General features: G+C 38.7%; 2 protein-coding genes across 3 annotated transcripts in view; both read right to left on the minus strand.

The window, feature by feature from the left end:
- Nucleotides 1–1135: 1135 nt before the first annotated feature.
- dlx1 (distal-less homeobox 1) lies at nucleotides 1136–3837 on the minus strand. The gene is made up of 3 exons (XM_033023957.1): nucleotides 3063–3837; nucleotides 2545–2744; nucleotides 1136–2031 (listed from the first exon to the last, which is right to left on the minus strand). Exons 1-3 carry the CDS (start codon nucleotides 3370–3372, stop codon nucleotides 1780–1782), a joined length of 762 nt encoding a protein of 253 aa, XP_032879848.1. The 5' UTR covers nucleotides 3373–3837; the 3' UTR covers nucleotides 1136–1779.
- Nucleotides 3838–4041: 204 nt separating this feature from the next.
- Nucleotides 4042–16975, minus strand: part of metap1d (methionyl aminopeptidase type 1D, mitochondrial) — a 140966-nt gene continuing 128032 nt past the window's right edge. The window contains exons 8-10 of one of the 2 annotated variants that reach the window (XM_033023954.1): nucleotides 15096–15143; nucleotides 12108–12186; nucleotides 4042–5967 (exon numbers count right to left, since the gene is read on the minus strand). In XM_033023954.1, the coding sequence (XP_032879845.1) occupies nucleotides 5859–5967; nucleotides 12108–12186; nucleotides 15096–15143 (236 nt within the window). In that variant the 3' untranslated portion in view covers nucleotides 4042–5858. Of the gene's footprint in view, nucleotides 5968–11665; nucleotides 11957–12107; nucleotides 12187–15095; nucleotides 15144–16975 lie in introns of those variants that run through there. The other variant, XM_033023955.1, reaches the window with a different exon arrangement.

Here is a 16975-nt window from a genome sequence, read left to right on the forward strand (position 1 = left end):
CTGCCTTAATTTGTGGAACCAGGATTTTCAGCCAAGCTTCATTTAAATTAATACACCCAGCATTGCCATGTATAATGGTTAGTGTCACCTTTGTCTTAGATTTTCAACAGCAATGTTTTAACAAATTATCTTGTAATAATTTAATCGTGATAGAAAAGCAAAATATTGTACAATATGTAACGTCTATTTACATATGTATTTTCATATATTACTTTGTTAATATCAGTAGGCCTTATTCACGACAAAAAAAATGTCCTTGGAGCATGCTCTATTCAAATATATATATATATATGTACATATCTTTGCAATGATGCATTTAGTAGTTCTTTGGGGAAGTAAGGATATTGATTGAATGACTTCTTTGAGGTAACTAGTGTTGGTGAATTTAGCATCTATTCTGTTCCTTCCAAGAAATTGATAGCAAATCGGCGCAGACTGCTGAAAAAAAGCGCAGCTAGCCCATCATCCTAAAACAACAGGCTCTTTGAAGTTCCCAATCTGTCCCTTCTAGAAATGACACAGCTTTCAACTCCTCGAACAAACGGCAGGGATTTTTTTATCCTGCAGCACCTGCTTCTTTGACCCATTATTTAGTTAACACAGTAGTGGCTTCCTGTCATTCAACGCTGAAAAAGAGATTTATTGTGTAGCAAGAAGTATATAAAAGAGCTTATAAGAGCGATAGACACATCTGAAAAGGAATAAGTGCTCTAATTGCTGTAAAAATAATTGCATCCAATTTAAAGTAGTACAGGTTAGACGTGACAGGGAAACTGGCGTTTGGCTGCGGCGAAATAAACTGACCTTAAATGACGAGCCATAGTCGCGGTCAGAAACAATTCCACGTGGTGAAATTCAATGCAAACTGCGCGGTTAGTATGTATGTAAACATGGACATAAATATTGCTGGCACCTGTGAAATTTAATTTGTAAAATTCACTCTATCTCGCAGCATCCAACGCAATTCCCCACAGACCGAGAGTGATATCTGATCTGCTCGTCATATTATTAGAATATACGAAATTGAGACCATCTCATTATTTAAATCGGTGGGAAGATTGAAAATGTATAATGCAGGAATTCCCTGCAGTTCTGTATTTGGAATGAATACACAGAGGATTTCATAACGCAGGCGTCATTGTTTAAAATCATAATTTTACTGTTTTGAATGGACTTTATAATATATTTACAAAGATTCAAAGATACAAAGCAATAAGTTAACATTATCAATATAAAACTAAACCTTTACATTTAGAACGCTAGACATTGTGTTTTCAGTATCACGGTTCAATTTCCACAGGTAAATATTAAGATCCCATTTCACTATGCATCATGTACACTCCACAAAAACAAAGAGAAACACTAAAATTTGTATTTAAATAATATTTACAAAAAAAAAACGACGACCGCGTGCACTAAGAACTTTCCCACTGTTATGACCTCTGCGCTGCCTGGCAGTCACCCGTTTACAGACCTAACATCCTAAATGGGGAGTCTGCACTCGATATAAAGCCTGCCTATATCTGAATAGGATGAATACAACGAACTTGTAACAAAGGCTTTCTAACTGTCCCGGGGAAGAACACCCCGGAGTCTCCCTGCCCACAGCCTGTTCCAAACGAATTCTAATAGAAATTTCGCCGATCTGACAGCTGTTCATCACTGGGAACTCGCTCCGCATCACATCTGTGCATGTCTGCTCAGTGCCTGGTGCACTTCAGAAACTGCTTTCTTGGATTAGTGTCCTTTGCCTTTTTTTTCAAAAAAAGGGCGGCTATTTTACATCAGTTGAGGTTGTTGCATAGATTCCTGGTGCGCTGGAGGGTACCAGGACGTGTAGCTCGGGATGTAGTTTCCCTGGGTCCCTGTGGAAGTCTTGCCCACAGATGAGGTGTTCCAGACCGGAGGAACTGGAGGGGATGATCCCGACAGGCCCCTGCCATTTGCAAGGACGCTGCTTTCCAACGCGCCGTTTCCCTGTTTCATCAGTTTTTTGAACTTCGAGCGTTTGTTCTGGAACCATATTTTTACCTGTATAACATGATAAAGACGTCGAAGTATTAAAATGTTAAAAGGAATGCAATGGGGGGAATGTAATAATCCGGATTAGCTCTGCTAGACGATGCAAAACAATGATGTATCATTTTCACCACGATGACGCACTTCTTTCAGTAACTTGTTAAAATAGTTTGGCAAACACTTGGTTGGGTAAACATACAACTCATGCTGTCTACTCGTTCATGAACACATTGTGCGTGTGTGTGTGAATGGTCCCGTCGTGTCAGTAGCATTTTATGGATTTAAACTTCATTTGATTGAAATGTCTAAACTTGCTCTAAGAGAAACACGCGCTTATGCAGTGTAACATATAATTGCGTTGTTTTCTTAAACTTGCTCTGAAATCCGAACTAAAGTGTTTGTGCTCGAGGGGAGGTTGGTTTTACGTTTAAATGCCCTATTGCCGATATTTGATTTTGCTTGAAGGTATGATACATTTGATGTAACACAGATGAGTTTAGTAATCTAGTCTAATGTGTCCGTTACCTGCGTTTGGGTCAAACCCAGGGAAGCAGCAAGTTCTGCTCTTTCGGGCAAAGCGAGGTATTGGGTTTGTTGGAACCGTCTGTTCAATGCTTGCAGTTGCAGACTGGAGTAAATGGTTCGGGGTTTGCGAATCTTTTTCCCTTTCCCGTTAAACCTAACTTCCCCACTCTCCACCACGGTACCTTTATCTGATTCTGTTCCTAAAAGAGGGCGAAAGTAAACATAACAATGCGGATCCAACACATAATTACCCTCAACATGATAACGACACATTTAACACGGCAGTTAAAAACCTTGTCTATTTTTATCAGCGACGATTTACGTATAATTACCCATAATTGCATGCATTGTTTATGGCGTTACGCAATAAATAATTACAAAGATCAGAGGCAGAATGATGCGAAGTTCTGTGCTACAAATTTTCTCGCTGGGTTGGCTGGACGCTGCTGTAACATACCGTCTCCCACGTATTTTGCAGCAAATTAGATTTAGCGGCTGACTTATCCTGCGGATCTTACCTGTATCCTCCAGCCGCGTGTGGGCCAGATTCGAGTTGCTTTGGTACGACTGCACTGAACTGATGTAAGGGTTGGCGGAATGGTTGTTGACTGAGTTAACGTAGGGGTAGCCCAGGGAGCGAGAGAAGGACGAAACATTGTTGTAGGAACTGTCATGTTGAGAGTGGCCGGCGGAATGTAAACAGTGCATGGAGTAATGTCCGTGAGACATGGGAGGCGACATTTGTTGACTTGGTGGTCCAAACTCCATAAAGACTGCTTTACCCGAGATGGGGGTGTTGAGGTTTTCTGACATTGCAGTCATGGTCATTGTACGCCTCCCAACTTGTCCCTTCACTCCTGTTTCTTCTACTACTTACTCCGGCCGAGAAGGATCCCAATTTAAGCGAATCTGTTTTTTTTCACTTTCCATTCATGATAAAATGGAGTTTTTGGGTTGACAAAGTCGAGGCATGATGCGGTGGATACACACAAACTCGCCTGAAAGGGTTGACTCGATGCCTCATGAATATTCACCCACAGCGCGCTGATAGGTCTGCCTCCACCACGTGCTCCTCTGATTGGCTACACTGCTGGTCTTTCTGCCAAGGAAGGCGATGTCTGTCGGTCACAGCCGTGGCCCAGGGCTCTGCAAGAAAAACTCCAAAACTACACTTCACTGGCTTTTTTGTAAGCCTCTGGCTAACTTTTTTTTAAATCTCCAAGAATAACTACGTGTTGCTCATGCAATTTTTGCAAATTACCTCTTCAATTGATTGAAAATACAAACTAAATCAGTACTGCCCAATACTAAATACAATCGAAGAACACATTAAAAAACTAAATTCTATCCCATAATTTTGAAAACCGATTTACTAATACTTTGGTTCAAGCGTTGTTTTAAAGCCCCTAGCATTTTTAATCAGATGATTTCAAGAATAACTATGTGTTGCTCGTGCAATTTTGCAAATGACCGTGTCAATTCAGCACATCTCTTGAAGATTCAAATTCAATCTGTATCCGATAGTATCAAATTGTATCCAATAATAAATACAATCGAATATATTAAAACAGAATTGTCTGCCATAATTTTGAAAACCGGTTAACAAAGACATGATATCACTTTTGTTTACTTTATACTCAGTGTTTCAGATCCGAAAGTTTTCTACCTTTAAAGATCTAACATATATTAAAAACAAACTTATTGTGTTGTCTTTGTTAACGACAATGATAGCCAACACAGCTGACTGCCGAAGAAGACCTTTGGGAAAGTTTAGTGGACGTTCGATGATGTAAATAATGTCAACTTCATTGCACTGAATTGGTTTTGCTATAATGCAAATATGTTGCACATTCTTCAATTATTCCATCAATAGACGATTGTTTAATTATATTGAAACTTTTGGCACTGGAGAAAATATATATAAATTAGAAAGACATAATTTTACTCATACAGGCAAATTTGGCAGAATTATTCCAAATGCGTTGCACTCCATAACTGAGATGGATTAATTTCAACATGCAAATGGCAATAACATCAAATAGTTTGAACAATTACTAATATACTATCAAAACTTTGTTTCACGCTGTACTCACTTAGATTATATATACTGATATATTTAAAAATGGTGACGCTTGTGATGGAACAAACATGCATCTATGAAGAAGTGATAATGGTGAAAGAACACACACGCTTGCATGTGCAGTAGTTAGAGATTCGTTTGATTAAACGTCAGTCTCAAGAGCTCTGATAAACAGCTAAAGGCGGCTCCCATTAGCATAACTCTGATGCTTAATTTTCATACGCATAATTAGCCATATATTTAACACCAATTGCATCATCCAATCCTTTCATCGTTAAACAAGTGAGCCAAACCATTGCATGGAGATGCATGTGCGCGGACATCATATTTAAAAGAACCATGTAGCATATTGATGATACATTGAGGATTTTGAATGTCACATGCGACCCGAGAATGATATAAAATATCTAGAAAGGCATACTTCATTTTGGGAGATTAATTGCACTGTTTTGTTTGAAGGGCGAATAAAAGGTACTTAAAATGCATTTTCGGGTTTAAATACTTCACATACAGCGATAAACGGTGTAATTTGAATTCTGATGAGATTCTGGCGGTCAGTGAGTGTAAACCGTGGTTGATGTAACACAAATGCGTACAGCTGGAATCAAGAGTATTTAAAGATTAAGTGATTTTTAACAGTGATATTTAAAAAAAAATAACATGCCAAATGTTAACATACATTGGACATTTTACCGCGTATAATATCTCATGTAGAAATTCATCACTCCATCTATTTGTACAGGGAATTCTGATTATTTTTGTGTTTTCAAATAATTTAACATTATCTGCTTATTTGAATTCTAATGCTGGTTGTTCAATAATATTCGCCATTTGACAGTGAACTGAAACGAGGTTTACTATTCAAGAGCGCGCTCAGTCTTACACTTACAAGTCTTTACTCCAATCAAGAAACGAGCAACGATTTTTCAAAGACTGCTGTAACACAATACTCTCATCATACTTGTGTTTCCCTTAAATAATCCAATTTCTATAAACTTTGCTGTCACTTAATTATGTGGCACATTTTTGTTCCTGAACGCACCTATGTAATTCAATTATTTTGAAATCGTTGTTTTAAAATAGAGTTGGAGTAAATGCATGTTTATTTCCAAAATGTGAAAATTGTGCTTTAGTATTCTGTTAAACAAGTTAGGTAGAGAAAATGTATCGCTTCTCAGTTGAAATAAAGTGATTGCTTTGCTACTGTGTAAAGGATTCACAGGGTTCTGTGAATTCAGATTCTTGCTGCCCCGCTGTTCATAAATCTTCGGAGCATTACCAGTAGGTGAAATGTTCCATCGTCTATCAAACCATTGCTTCCGCCGACTGTCTCCGACTGAGAACTGCAATAAAACAGTGAGAATTGGTGGTGAAAATTTGCATGTCAGCTGCAAAAACAGTGCCCAGCCTCAACTGAAATATTTAATTACAGTCAACTGCTTAGGCCTATTCTATGTTTTAAATAAGTCTTCTCTTGGCCAAGCCAATTAAGCACTAAAATTGAGGCTCTACAAATTGATATGCATATTTATTCATGTGTTAGGTTCATAAAAATATTTGTACTGTAGACATGTTCAACATCCCCCGATGCCAATGAGCTTGTTAGTGTGTGCTTTGTTTACAGAGACAGGAAATGTGTAAAATACATCAATTTAAGTGTTACAGGCCAAAAATATGTTTTTGCCAACGAGTTTCGTCAAAAATAATACAGTATTTGCAAAGAGAACACGTTTTAACAGGACTGGATCGTAAGGAGGATGTAGTTATAGCACAAACATTGATCAAGAAAATCAACGATATATTTCCCATTTATTGCATTATACACTGCCACGATAAATCATTAAATTAACGTAATATCTTAGTAAACTAATCTATATCGTGAAGCAATTTAGACATGATTCAGTTTGCACCAAATTACAACCGATAATTAATTACGTGGAAACATTTGGATACCGGAGTAGTATATTGTAACCCTGAGAATAGAAAATGATCGCTGATATTACGGTATTAAGTACAAATACGTAATTCTAGAATTGGTTTCAAGAAGCCGGTGTCTGAAACTGCTGCCAACTAAACACAGAAATATCTAGACACCTGTTTCAGATGAAATTTACACCACGAACAGTTCAGTTGTCGATTTGGTTCAGTTCCTTTAATATTTAAAATGAACAGAGACATTTTTATCTAAAGATCTTGTAAACAGGCAGAATTAATCTGTTCTGAAAACCACTCGGGGCTGACGTGACAATCTTACTTAATTCTTCCGACGTGTGTATGATTGTGTCCAGATGCCACACGAATCCCAACAGCAAAACTACCTGTTTTCACCATTTTTTAAAAGCTGCGAACTATCTAAAGTGCAAGCAAACGTGTACATTTAGAATGCACTAAACTCTGTTGTCCCACTATAAACGTGTTACCTTGCCCCCTCTCACCTCACGTGAAAAACGGAACACTTAATGCCTAATTACAATCATTTTAAAAGACAGTTAATCAAAACCCCGTTTTAACATCAAAAGTATGTTCACGATCGGATTGTTTGCCGTTTTTGAATTTTCACGTATAAACAAAACACGATCTTACTGTGGTGCTTATACGATCGTTCACACTTAAAATGGGCTTATTCGAAAACATCTATGCGCCGTGTATCAGTCCGATTGCCTAACTGCACACGCGGTACTAAATTAATAATTTAATTATACCCACAATTAAAATGACAAATCTTGTTTCTGCAAATTTCTGCGTTTACGACTAACGACCGTGAACCGTGGCCCACTCTAAAGCAGGTTAAACACCAGCGGTCTCATAAGAATGATGCGATTTTTATTTAAACAATCATTTCACCCACAATCAATAAAAATCGCACTCCATTTTAATTTTTTTAAAACATCGGTGAGAATCGACCTGCTAAAGACCTGCAATTTTGGCAAAGGGACAAAACGACCAAATAATTCTATATAAAATGTTATTGCCCTGCTTGGAACAGTTAGACTTTCAATGGTGAAATGCACCAATGCGGTTTATTACTTGAAGCTTTGCAAACCAACGCGCCTTTCATCTGTAACGTCTCCCCTCCCGTCACCCTAAGTGATGACTTAATTTATTTAAATTCTGTTTTGCTGAAAATAGACTGTCACAAAATCTAGAAAAATACTCGTTATTTTGTTCAGAACCTATAACAGAAACAGAAAATAGGTGCAGGAGGACGCCATTTGGCCCTTCGAACCTGCTCCGCCATTCATTGTGATCAAGGCTGATCATCCACAATCAGTAACCTGTGCCTGCCTTCTCCCCATGTCCCTTGACACCGCTATCTTTAAGAGCTCTTTCTAACTCTCTCTTGAAAGCATCCAGAGAATTGGCCTCCACTGCCTTCTGAGGCAGAGAACTCCAGATTCACAACTCTCTGGGTGTAAACGTTTTTCCTCATCTCCGTTCTAAATGGCCAACCCCTTATTCCTAAACTGTGGCCCCTGGTTCTGGACTCCCCCAACATCGGGAACATGTTTCCTGCCTCTAGTGTGTCCAATCCCTTAATCATTTTATATGTTTCAATAAGATACCCTCTCATCCTTCTAAATTCCAGTGTATACAAGCCCAGTCGCTCTATCCCCGAGAGCTAGTCCCTAGAGTTCTATCTAACTCTCTTTTAAATTCAACCAGTGAATTGGCCTCTACTGTCTTCTGTGACAGAGAATTCCACAAATTCACAACTCTTGGATGAAAAAGTTTCTTCTCATCTCAGTTTTAAATGGCCTCCCCTTTATTCTTAGACTGTGGGCCCCTGGTTCTGGACTCCCTCATCATTGGGTGCGGGTGGGGGGACAGGAGGGTGAGGGGCAAGGGTCAAGAGATTGGGATTATTGTCATATGTCCCAAATAGGACATTGAATTTCTTGCTTGCTTGGCCGTAGGGAAGAAGCTGTTCCTGAACCAGGATGTTACATTTTTCAGGCTCCTGTACCTTCTTCCCGATGGCAATTGTGAAATGAGTGTGTGGCCAGGATGGTGTGGGTCTTGGATGATGTTGGCTACCTTTTTGAGGCAGCGGGGGGGGGGGGGGGGGGGGGGGGGGAGGTGAAAAACCCGGGGAGGGGACAGGGGTTGTGAATAACCTGGGGGGGGGGGGGAGGGGGCGCGGGGTGTGAATAACCCAGGGGTGAGAGGGGGTGGGGGGTGTGAATAACCGGGTGGGGGAAGGTGATGGGGCTGGGGGGGTGGGGCACTCGACAGCTTGAGAGCCCATTGTGATTGGTGCACTGAGAGTGGCATTGTGACATCATCATTGGAAGCGCCTGGAAAAAGGCTGTGTGAGAAGAGGTTTTAGGCTTTTATTTAAACTTTAATCATGAATAACTGGTGATATATAGGATTAAATCTTAAGTGAACCTGATTAAGATGTGGAGGGGAAAAATGTGTCAGAATATGTAAAAATGTAAGCGTTAGCGCATAGCGTTTTGAGGAAGATAGAAAAAAAACAAACACACAATCAACACACAAGATGAGACTTTTATAGGTATAAAGATTGTAAATAGTTGCTATCCATGTCAATACCCTATCCCCAATACCATGTGCTCTAATTTTGCCCACTAATCTCCTGTGTGGGACCTTATCAAAGGCTTTCTGAAAGTCCAGATACACTACATCCACTGGCTCTCCTTCATCCATTTTACTTGTCAAATCCACAAAAAAATCACAGAAGATTAATCAAGCAGGATTTCCCCTTCATGAATCCATGCTGACCTGGACCAATCCTTTTACTGCTATCCAAATGCGCCGTTATTACCTCTTTAATAATTGACTACAGCATCTTCCCCACCACCGATGTCAGGCTAACAGGCCTATAATTCCCCCTTTTCTCTCTCGCTCCTTTCTTGGGATAACATTAGCTACCCTCCAATCCACAGGATATACAACTACGATACCATCCATTGGAGCAGAGGTCTCCTAACTATGGCCCGCTGGTCACATCTGGCCCGCCACGAGATTTTATCCGGCCCGCAGCAAGCTCTTAACACGTTCCGTGCGGCGGGCTATTTAGTGGGTTCTGTGGTAGCGCGGGAACTTACACATCAGTTTGCTGTAGGCTATCAAGTTGAGGGTTTGTGTGCAGCTGCTGACAGGTTACTGTCGATGGCCCCGGGGAGACAGTGAAGATCGGCGACAACGGCGGCCCCAGTGAGTGAGTGGGTGGGTGAGTGTGTGAGTGAGTGAGTGAGTGAGTGTGTGTGTGTGTGTGTGTGTGTGTGTGTGTGTAGGTGTGTGTGGAGGTGTGTGTGTGTGTAGGTGTGTGTGGAGGTGTGTGTGTGTTGGGGGGTGTGGGTGGGTGAGTGGGTGGGTGAGTGTGTGTGTGTGTGTGTGTGTGTGTGGGGGGGGGGTGTGTGAGAGTGTGTGTGAGTGTGGGTTGGTATGTGAGTGGATGTGTGTGTGTGAGAGTAAGTGTGTGTGTGTGTGTGTGAGTGAGTGTGTGTGTGAGTGAGTGTGTGCGTGAGTGTGTGTGTGTGTACGGCCCGCAAAAATGTGCCAAATATATAATGTGGCCCTCATGCTGAAAAGTTTGGAGGCCCCTGCATTAGAGTTGATCCATATGCCCATTATATTATATTGTAATCATTGTCTATAAGTTTATTATAGGCAAATACCTGGTATTTCCTTGGGGGCCAGTCTTACAATCTATCGCCAAAAAAACAGGTAGCTCTTGAGCTTGCTGACTGGCCCGTACAGAAACAATTGATTGGAACGAAATACTGTGTGAACTGTTATTTAGATAGAAAACAAAAGGTAATTAAAAAAAACAAATGTGCTAACACTTTCAACAGTCTGGACTATGCCACAAAAAAATAGATACTACAATTTTATTTTTAGAAAACTAAACAATCGAAAACAATCTGTGGGATTTGTGATCATATTTCCTAAACATAAAATGTACTTCATATTCTGGGATAGCCTACAAAAATACTAACTACCGAGAACGGTATATGTATAATTGTAAACAATCCAAATTTCACGAGTAACAGGAAATGCCCAAACATAGCTGAGCTGGGAGGAAGATGATAATATTTTATTAAATAAAATATAGTTTTACAATCTAATCTCTCATATCTCTATATCACAATTCCACTCTGCATCCATAACTGGTTACATTAGGTTCTCTCTCTCTCATCAACATTTTAAGATACAAATCTGAAATTCCTAATTCGGTTCTGTGAAGGGAAATTTCCACCCGCACTTTTTAGTGTACATGGGGATAATAACCCAACATTGCAAAAAGACATCAAAAGAGTCATAAATCCCGTCGTTGTTGTGTGAATTGAAGTTTCGGATAAATAGTGAATAGAGAACACGATTGAAATAATTTGAGGATATTAAAGACCATGCTACATTTCTTGCACTACGAGTCCACCATAAGTATCTCCGGGAAGCAGATATTTTCCTGGAAAATATGACGATGTGATAACCATTATATTTCGCTAAGAGAATATTACATTGGTAGAAACTTTTCAAACAGGTCATTCCGTGGTGCTAAAATAAACCAGTGAAAAACAATGACACGTACTTGAAACATTTAAAGTTATCAAAATGCAAAAGTAATATCTTCTATGAACACTGTACAATTTCTAACAATGCTCATTTTAATTGGCATAATGCGATCAGTTGTCAAAATAGTTCATTTCTGATAACTCAAATGGTTAATAATTTGTTGGTTAATCTGTAAACATCAGCACGAGTAACGTTATCGCAAAAATGTGATTCCCATCATGTCAGGTATTTCAATGGCTTTAAATTAAAAATGAGCTCAGTTCTATATAGAGTATGTACAAGTTTCATTTTCCCTTTGAAATAATTTTGCAACTCAAACACGAATAGGTAGCTGTGCAACCTTTGTTTCTCTTTAAACTGTTTTTCTTTATTGGATTACTCCAATCGGCAGATAATTTAGATCGCATCTTTCTCAACATGATATTGGAACTTCGGTGAAATATTTCATTTATCTTGACAAATTGCAGATTTGGAGCCAAAGACACTTAAAATAACATCCTAATGCTCAAACTATTTATTAAAAAGGTACATGTCAGAAGCCATGTTAATAGATAAAGTATCAAATTCCAAGCGCAATAAATTTCCAATATAGTTAAATTTTGACCCAGTTCCAGTGATCATCGGTGGTGGTAATAACAGTGCAGCCTTGAAGCTCTCTCCTCAGGAAGTCGATTAAATGCCTTTCCTGCATCGTCCGTTTTTCCTGTTTACCCTTGATCTTCCTCCGGCAATTTGGTTAGAATTTCTGCTCCTTCTGAGGTTATTACTATAGTGTGTTCGAACTGGGCTGACCTAAATAAAATAACATTTACGAAAATGCATACATTATTTGGGGGGGAAAATGCAACAAATACATTTTAGCAAATGATTCCTAGTAACAAATACTAGTAGCACAAAGGACAGTTTCAGAAATAAAATCAACTAAAAAAATAATTATCTGCACCTCAGCTCATCTGTAGTAACAGCTGTCCATCCATCCTGCAGGATTTTAAACTCTGGCGAACCTTCCATCAAAATTGGTTCTGGAATTCAGATGATACATACAAGGATAGTTACACAGTTATCACAGAAAGTTGGACTCTAGATGCCTGTACTTTCCTTGCATGGTGACTTATACATAGTTAGAGGGCAAGTCAGAACTGGAAAAGATGAAATTACTGGTACATTTTTGAAGAAGTTATAAGACAGCAGGTTAAATGTGAAATAGAAAACAATTAGACAGTTGAGGTAATGTAGTTATGTGTAGAAACTTCTTAATTCGAAGCCTGATATGCTTGGTATAATCCATTGATCAAGGAATAAGACAAATAGGGTTGCTCAAAGGACATTTTTTACCATCATTAAATATTTCATTTATAGATCTAGAGCTAATTTTAAAACTTTGCACTAATGCTTCTAAAACACGTCAAAATGACAAAACCTTCTCAACTGCCATCATGTTGGAATTCCAACTAATTTCATGCTGCATCAATCACATTACAATTTGATAGCTGCTGGGTTGTATTGGAGTGTAATTATTTTGCGTAGCCAAACTATCTATGTCTCACTAATTGAAATGCCTGAAACTACAGATGTTAGAAAATAGAAAATGCTGGTAATACTCAGGAGATCAGGCAGTATCTGTGAAGAGAGAATCAAAATTTCAGATGAAAGTTCACTGAGCTGTGACGTTAACTCTGTTTTTCTCTCTCCATAGATACTGCCTGACCTCCCAAGTCTTTCTTTTTAAATCCAGTTTGATGTTTGGATAGGAAAGAAAAGTACTGCCAACAAAGGACAGAAACTGGCCATCTCGTCCTTCAGAGCTCCACTAAACCCCATAGAAACATAGAACAAAGGTGCAGGTGTGGGCCATTTGGCCCTTCGAGCCTGAACCGCCATTCAATATGATCATGGCTGATCATCCAACTCAGTATCCCGTACCTGCCTTCTCTCCATACCCCCTGATCCCTTTAGCCACAAGGGCCACATCTAACTCCCTCTTAAATATAGCCAATGAACTGGCCTCAACTACCTTCTGTGGCATAGAGTTCCAGAGATTCACCACTCTGATACATTTACTGATACATCACCTGTGTTCACCTATTAACGGCCATGCTCTGTCCCCCCGCTCCTCTCTCCCAGTTTTCTTTCCCACCTCCGTGCAATCAGTCTAAAGAAAGGTTCCCACCCAAAATGCTGCCTATCAATTTTCTCCGATGTTGTCTGATGCATTTTATGTCTTTCTTTGGTGTGAACCAGCATCTGCAGTTCCTTGTTATTCCACTATCATTTAAATAGACCATGGGTGATCTTGATATCTGCCTCAGTTTCATCAACTCTTGCCTATTTTTAAAACAATTGTACAATCCTAACTTTGACATTTAAAATCAGCCTACCCTCAATGATGTCCAGATTTCTTATTTTTTATTCTCAGGGTGATTTGGGTCTAATTTCAAGGTCAGGTGGTGGCATTCATCACTAAAAGAAAGATTTTCTCTCTATCTACTTCATCAAATCCTTTGGGGTTTTTTAAAGCACTTAATTAACCCCCCTTAAACTTTAACTCAAGGCATTAGGTTCAATCAATACATGAGGCTTTCCTCATGCTTCATATTTTGTGTTCTAACAAACGTTTACTACATGGTTATGAATTCAGCATTGTAATGTTTCAATAAGTTACCCTGAGGAGCTGAGTACTAAAAATGTTAAACCACACACTCAAGTCAATAAGATGGGAATACCACAAACATGAACTCAAAAGTAGTCAATGCAAGAAAAATACATTGACAAAATCTAACTGCTTGCCAATATTTAGTCACAAAACTTTTAAACATATGGAATATTTAATGAAATGTTACTTTAGAATTTAAGAAAAAGCAGAAATCATTTGTCCTCGTGCTTATTTTGCTCTTCAGTCAGATTACAGATGATTTTTAACCTTAATGCCACTTTCCTGCACTAATCCCATATCTCACATTTTCTTTAATATCTACATCGAAAAAAATCTTTGTTTTGAATATACTGTGCCTGAACCTCTCCGGCGCACTTGGGTTAAGAATTCAACTGATTCACTACACTCTGAGTGAAGACATTTCTTTTCAACTCTTCCTGCATTGCTGACCCTTTATTTTAAGACTGTCACTCCTTGTTCTAGACAAACAAGGAGCCAGGAGAAACATCAACTCAACATCTATCCTGTCAAAAGCCTTATGAATTTTCTGTTTCAATAAGATCAACTCTCATTCTTCTATACTCTGGAGTATAAACTCAGTCTGTTTAATCTCTCCTTATATGACAAACTCACCTTCGCACAAATCAATCTCATGAACTGTTGCTGCACTCCCTCTATCAAAATGATATCCTTTCTTCGGTAAGGAGGCCAGACGCTTACACAATATTCAATATTCCAGATGCAGTCTCACCAGGGACTTACATAATTGGCGCAAGATGTCTCTATTCTTCCACTCAAATCCTCTTGCAATGAAGGCCAACATATTATTTGCCTTCCTAATTGCTTGCTGTACCTTTGTGTTAACTTTCAATGATTTATGAAAATGGGCAGCATGGGGCCCTCTGAACACCAAAAGCTTTCAATTTCTCACCATTAAAGTTTTTTTACATTTATTTTATTACCAAGGTGGATGACGTTATATTTTTGGGCATTGTATTCCATGTTCTTGCCTATTCATTTAGCCTGCTTATATACCCCAAAGCATCCCTGTATCTTCCTCACATTTCACAATGATTTTGCTATCGTAATATTAAAGCAGCAAAAATGCTTTCATTATTTAGAGCAAATTCATTTTATGATTAGTGTGAAACGTAAATACCATGTCAGTTTTTTCTTCAGAAAAATCATATTGTAAGTTTGGCTTTTCAACTCATTGTCCGAGCATTGGAAGTGCATTTTAAATATTTAGAGTCCATCAGCTGTGATGTCAATACTTACCTATAGTAAATGTCATTCCCTCTTCCATCAGTAAGGTATTTTCATTAGCTATTATGATGACAGAAACAAATTTTGAGTTATGTTAATGATCTGAACTAGATATATAACAATCAGACATAAAACCCTTGAAATTTCTTAAATGTGGTAATCTAACAATTTATTTTCATATTACTGGTAATGAATATTACCATTTCTATAGAAAAATGAAAACAATTAATCGTCAGATGTGTGTAAATTAATACCACATAATCTACTCAAAATTGAAATATCTGAAACACTTCCTGACCATAACATAATTCAACCATTCATTTCATTTTGTTATTTGAAGCAAAGAATAAACTACTTTCTTATTGCAGCTTCTGGAAAAAAAGGCAAAACCAGATTCAAAGTCAAGAATTAGAAAGCAAGTGCGAAAATTACATGGACTATCTTGGGAGGCAGCAAAAAACAAAACAAAAGCTGCGAAAAAAGAATCCTGAGAGCACTTAATTGATTATACTTTGATGCTAAGGGTCTAAGAAATAAAGGCAAGGGCACAGAAGCATATCTGTAATTATGACATTGCAGCCAACATGGGATTTTTAGGGACCAAAATAGGGGTTCAATGTTCCTGGTAATGATTTTCAGAAAAGGTAGAGAGGGATGAAAAACAGCAGGGAGGGGGGGGGGGGGGGAGGTTGGAGATGTGGGGATTCTAACAATTTGGTTAAGGAAACAATTACAGCTATAAGGAGAGATAAAATAAAGCCAAGTGTACTGAATTGAGGAACACAACAGAGGCAATCAAATTACAAGAGTGGCATAGATAGGATAGACGGTCAGAATCTTTTTCCCAGGATTGAAAAATCTAATATTAGAGGCTATAGTTTTAAGGTGAGAGGGGCAACGTTTAAAGGAGATATGCAGGGCAAGTTATTTTACCTAGAGGGTGTTGAGTGCCTGGAATGCACTGCTGGGGGTGACAGTTGAAGCAGATGCACTAGTGGCATTTACAAGACTTTTGGATAAGCATATGGATATGCATGGAAAGGAGGGATACGTGCAGGTAGAGAAGTCATGATCTTGGCATCATGTTCGGCACAGACATTGTGGGCCGAAATGCCTGTTCTTGTGCTGTACTGTTCTATGTTCTATAAGCAATGTGCTAAATGCCTCACAGAAGCTGAAGGAGATAGAAGAGCAGATACGCAGGCATAGTTCTGAAAAGTACCCAAGTACCAAGGCAGCCATGGTAGGAGGTTGCAACCTCAATAAAACTGGGGCATTAATCAAATAAGGGATGTAGAAAGTGGAGAATTCTAGAACTGTATTAATGAGGACATTTCTGAGCAGTATACGGCAATCTGAGCAAAAGAAAGGCCGATAAATTACTGCCTTAGCGAATCAACCTGACCAAGTAAAAAACAAAGTAGAGAACATTTTCGAGGTAGAGATTACAGTTTACTGAGATTTAACAATTATAGAAAAGGACAGAGATAGATCAGGAACAAATGTTCTAAATCACAGTATGGCCAATTTTATCAGACTGAGCTATGATTTGCAGAAGAGGACTGGAAACATTATTTTATGGTAAATCAGTAGGGGAGCATTATGGGTCATTTAAGGCATTAATAATGAAGGTCCAGGCCAAATATGTATCCAATAAGAAAGGAGAGAAACTCCCTGATCTAGACTCCATGTATGGCAAGGAATATACACGTATGAAAAGTCAGAGCTCAACACTGCGATAAGCCAAAATAAAGCATATGGGTGAAATTAAAATGGAAGTTGGGAAGGCAAAGAAGATATTTGAAAATTGTTGATAGGTGAAATGAAAGAAATTCCTCATCAGTTTGTAAACATCTGAATGGAGAGAGTAACAAAGTAAAAGGTAGGTATCA

The sequence above is a fragment of the Amblyraja radiata genome, chromosome 7 (assembly GCF_010909765.2).
Source record: "Amblyraja radiata isolate CabotCenter1 chromosome 7, sAmbRad1.1.pri, whole genome shotgun sequence".
Classification (NCBI taxonomy): Eukaryota; Metazoa; Chordata; class Chondrichthyes; order Rajiformes; family Rajidae; genus Amblyraja; species Amblyraja radiata.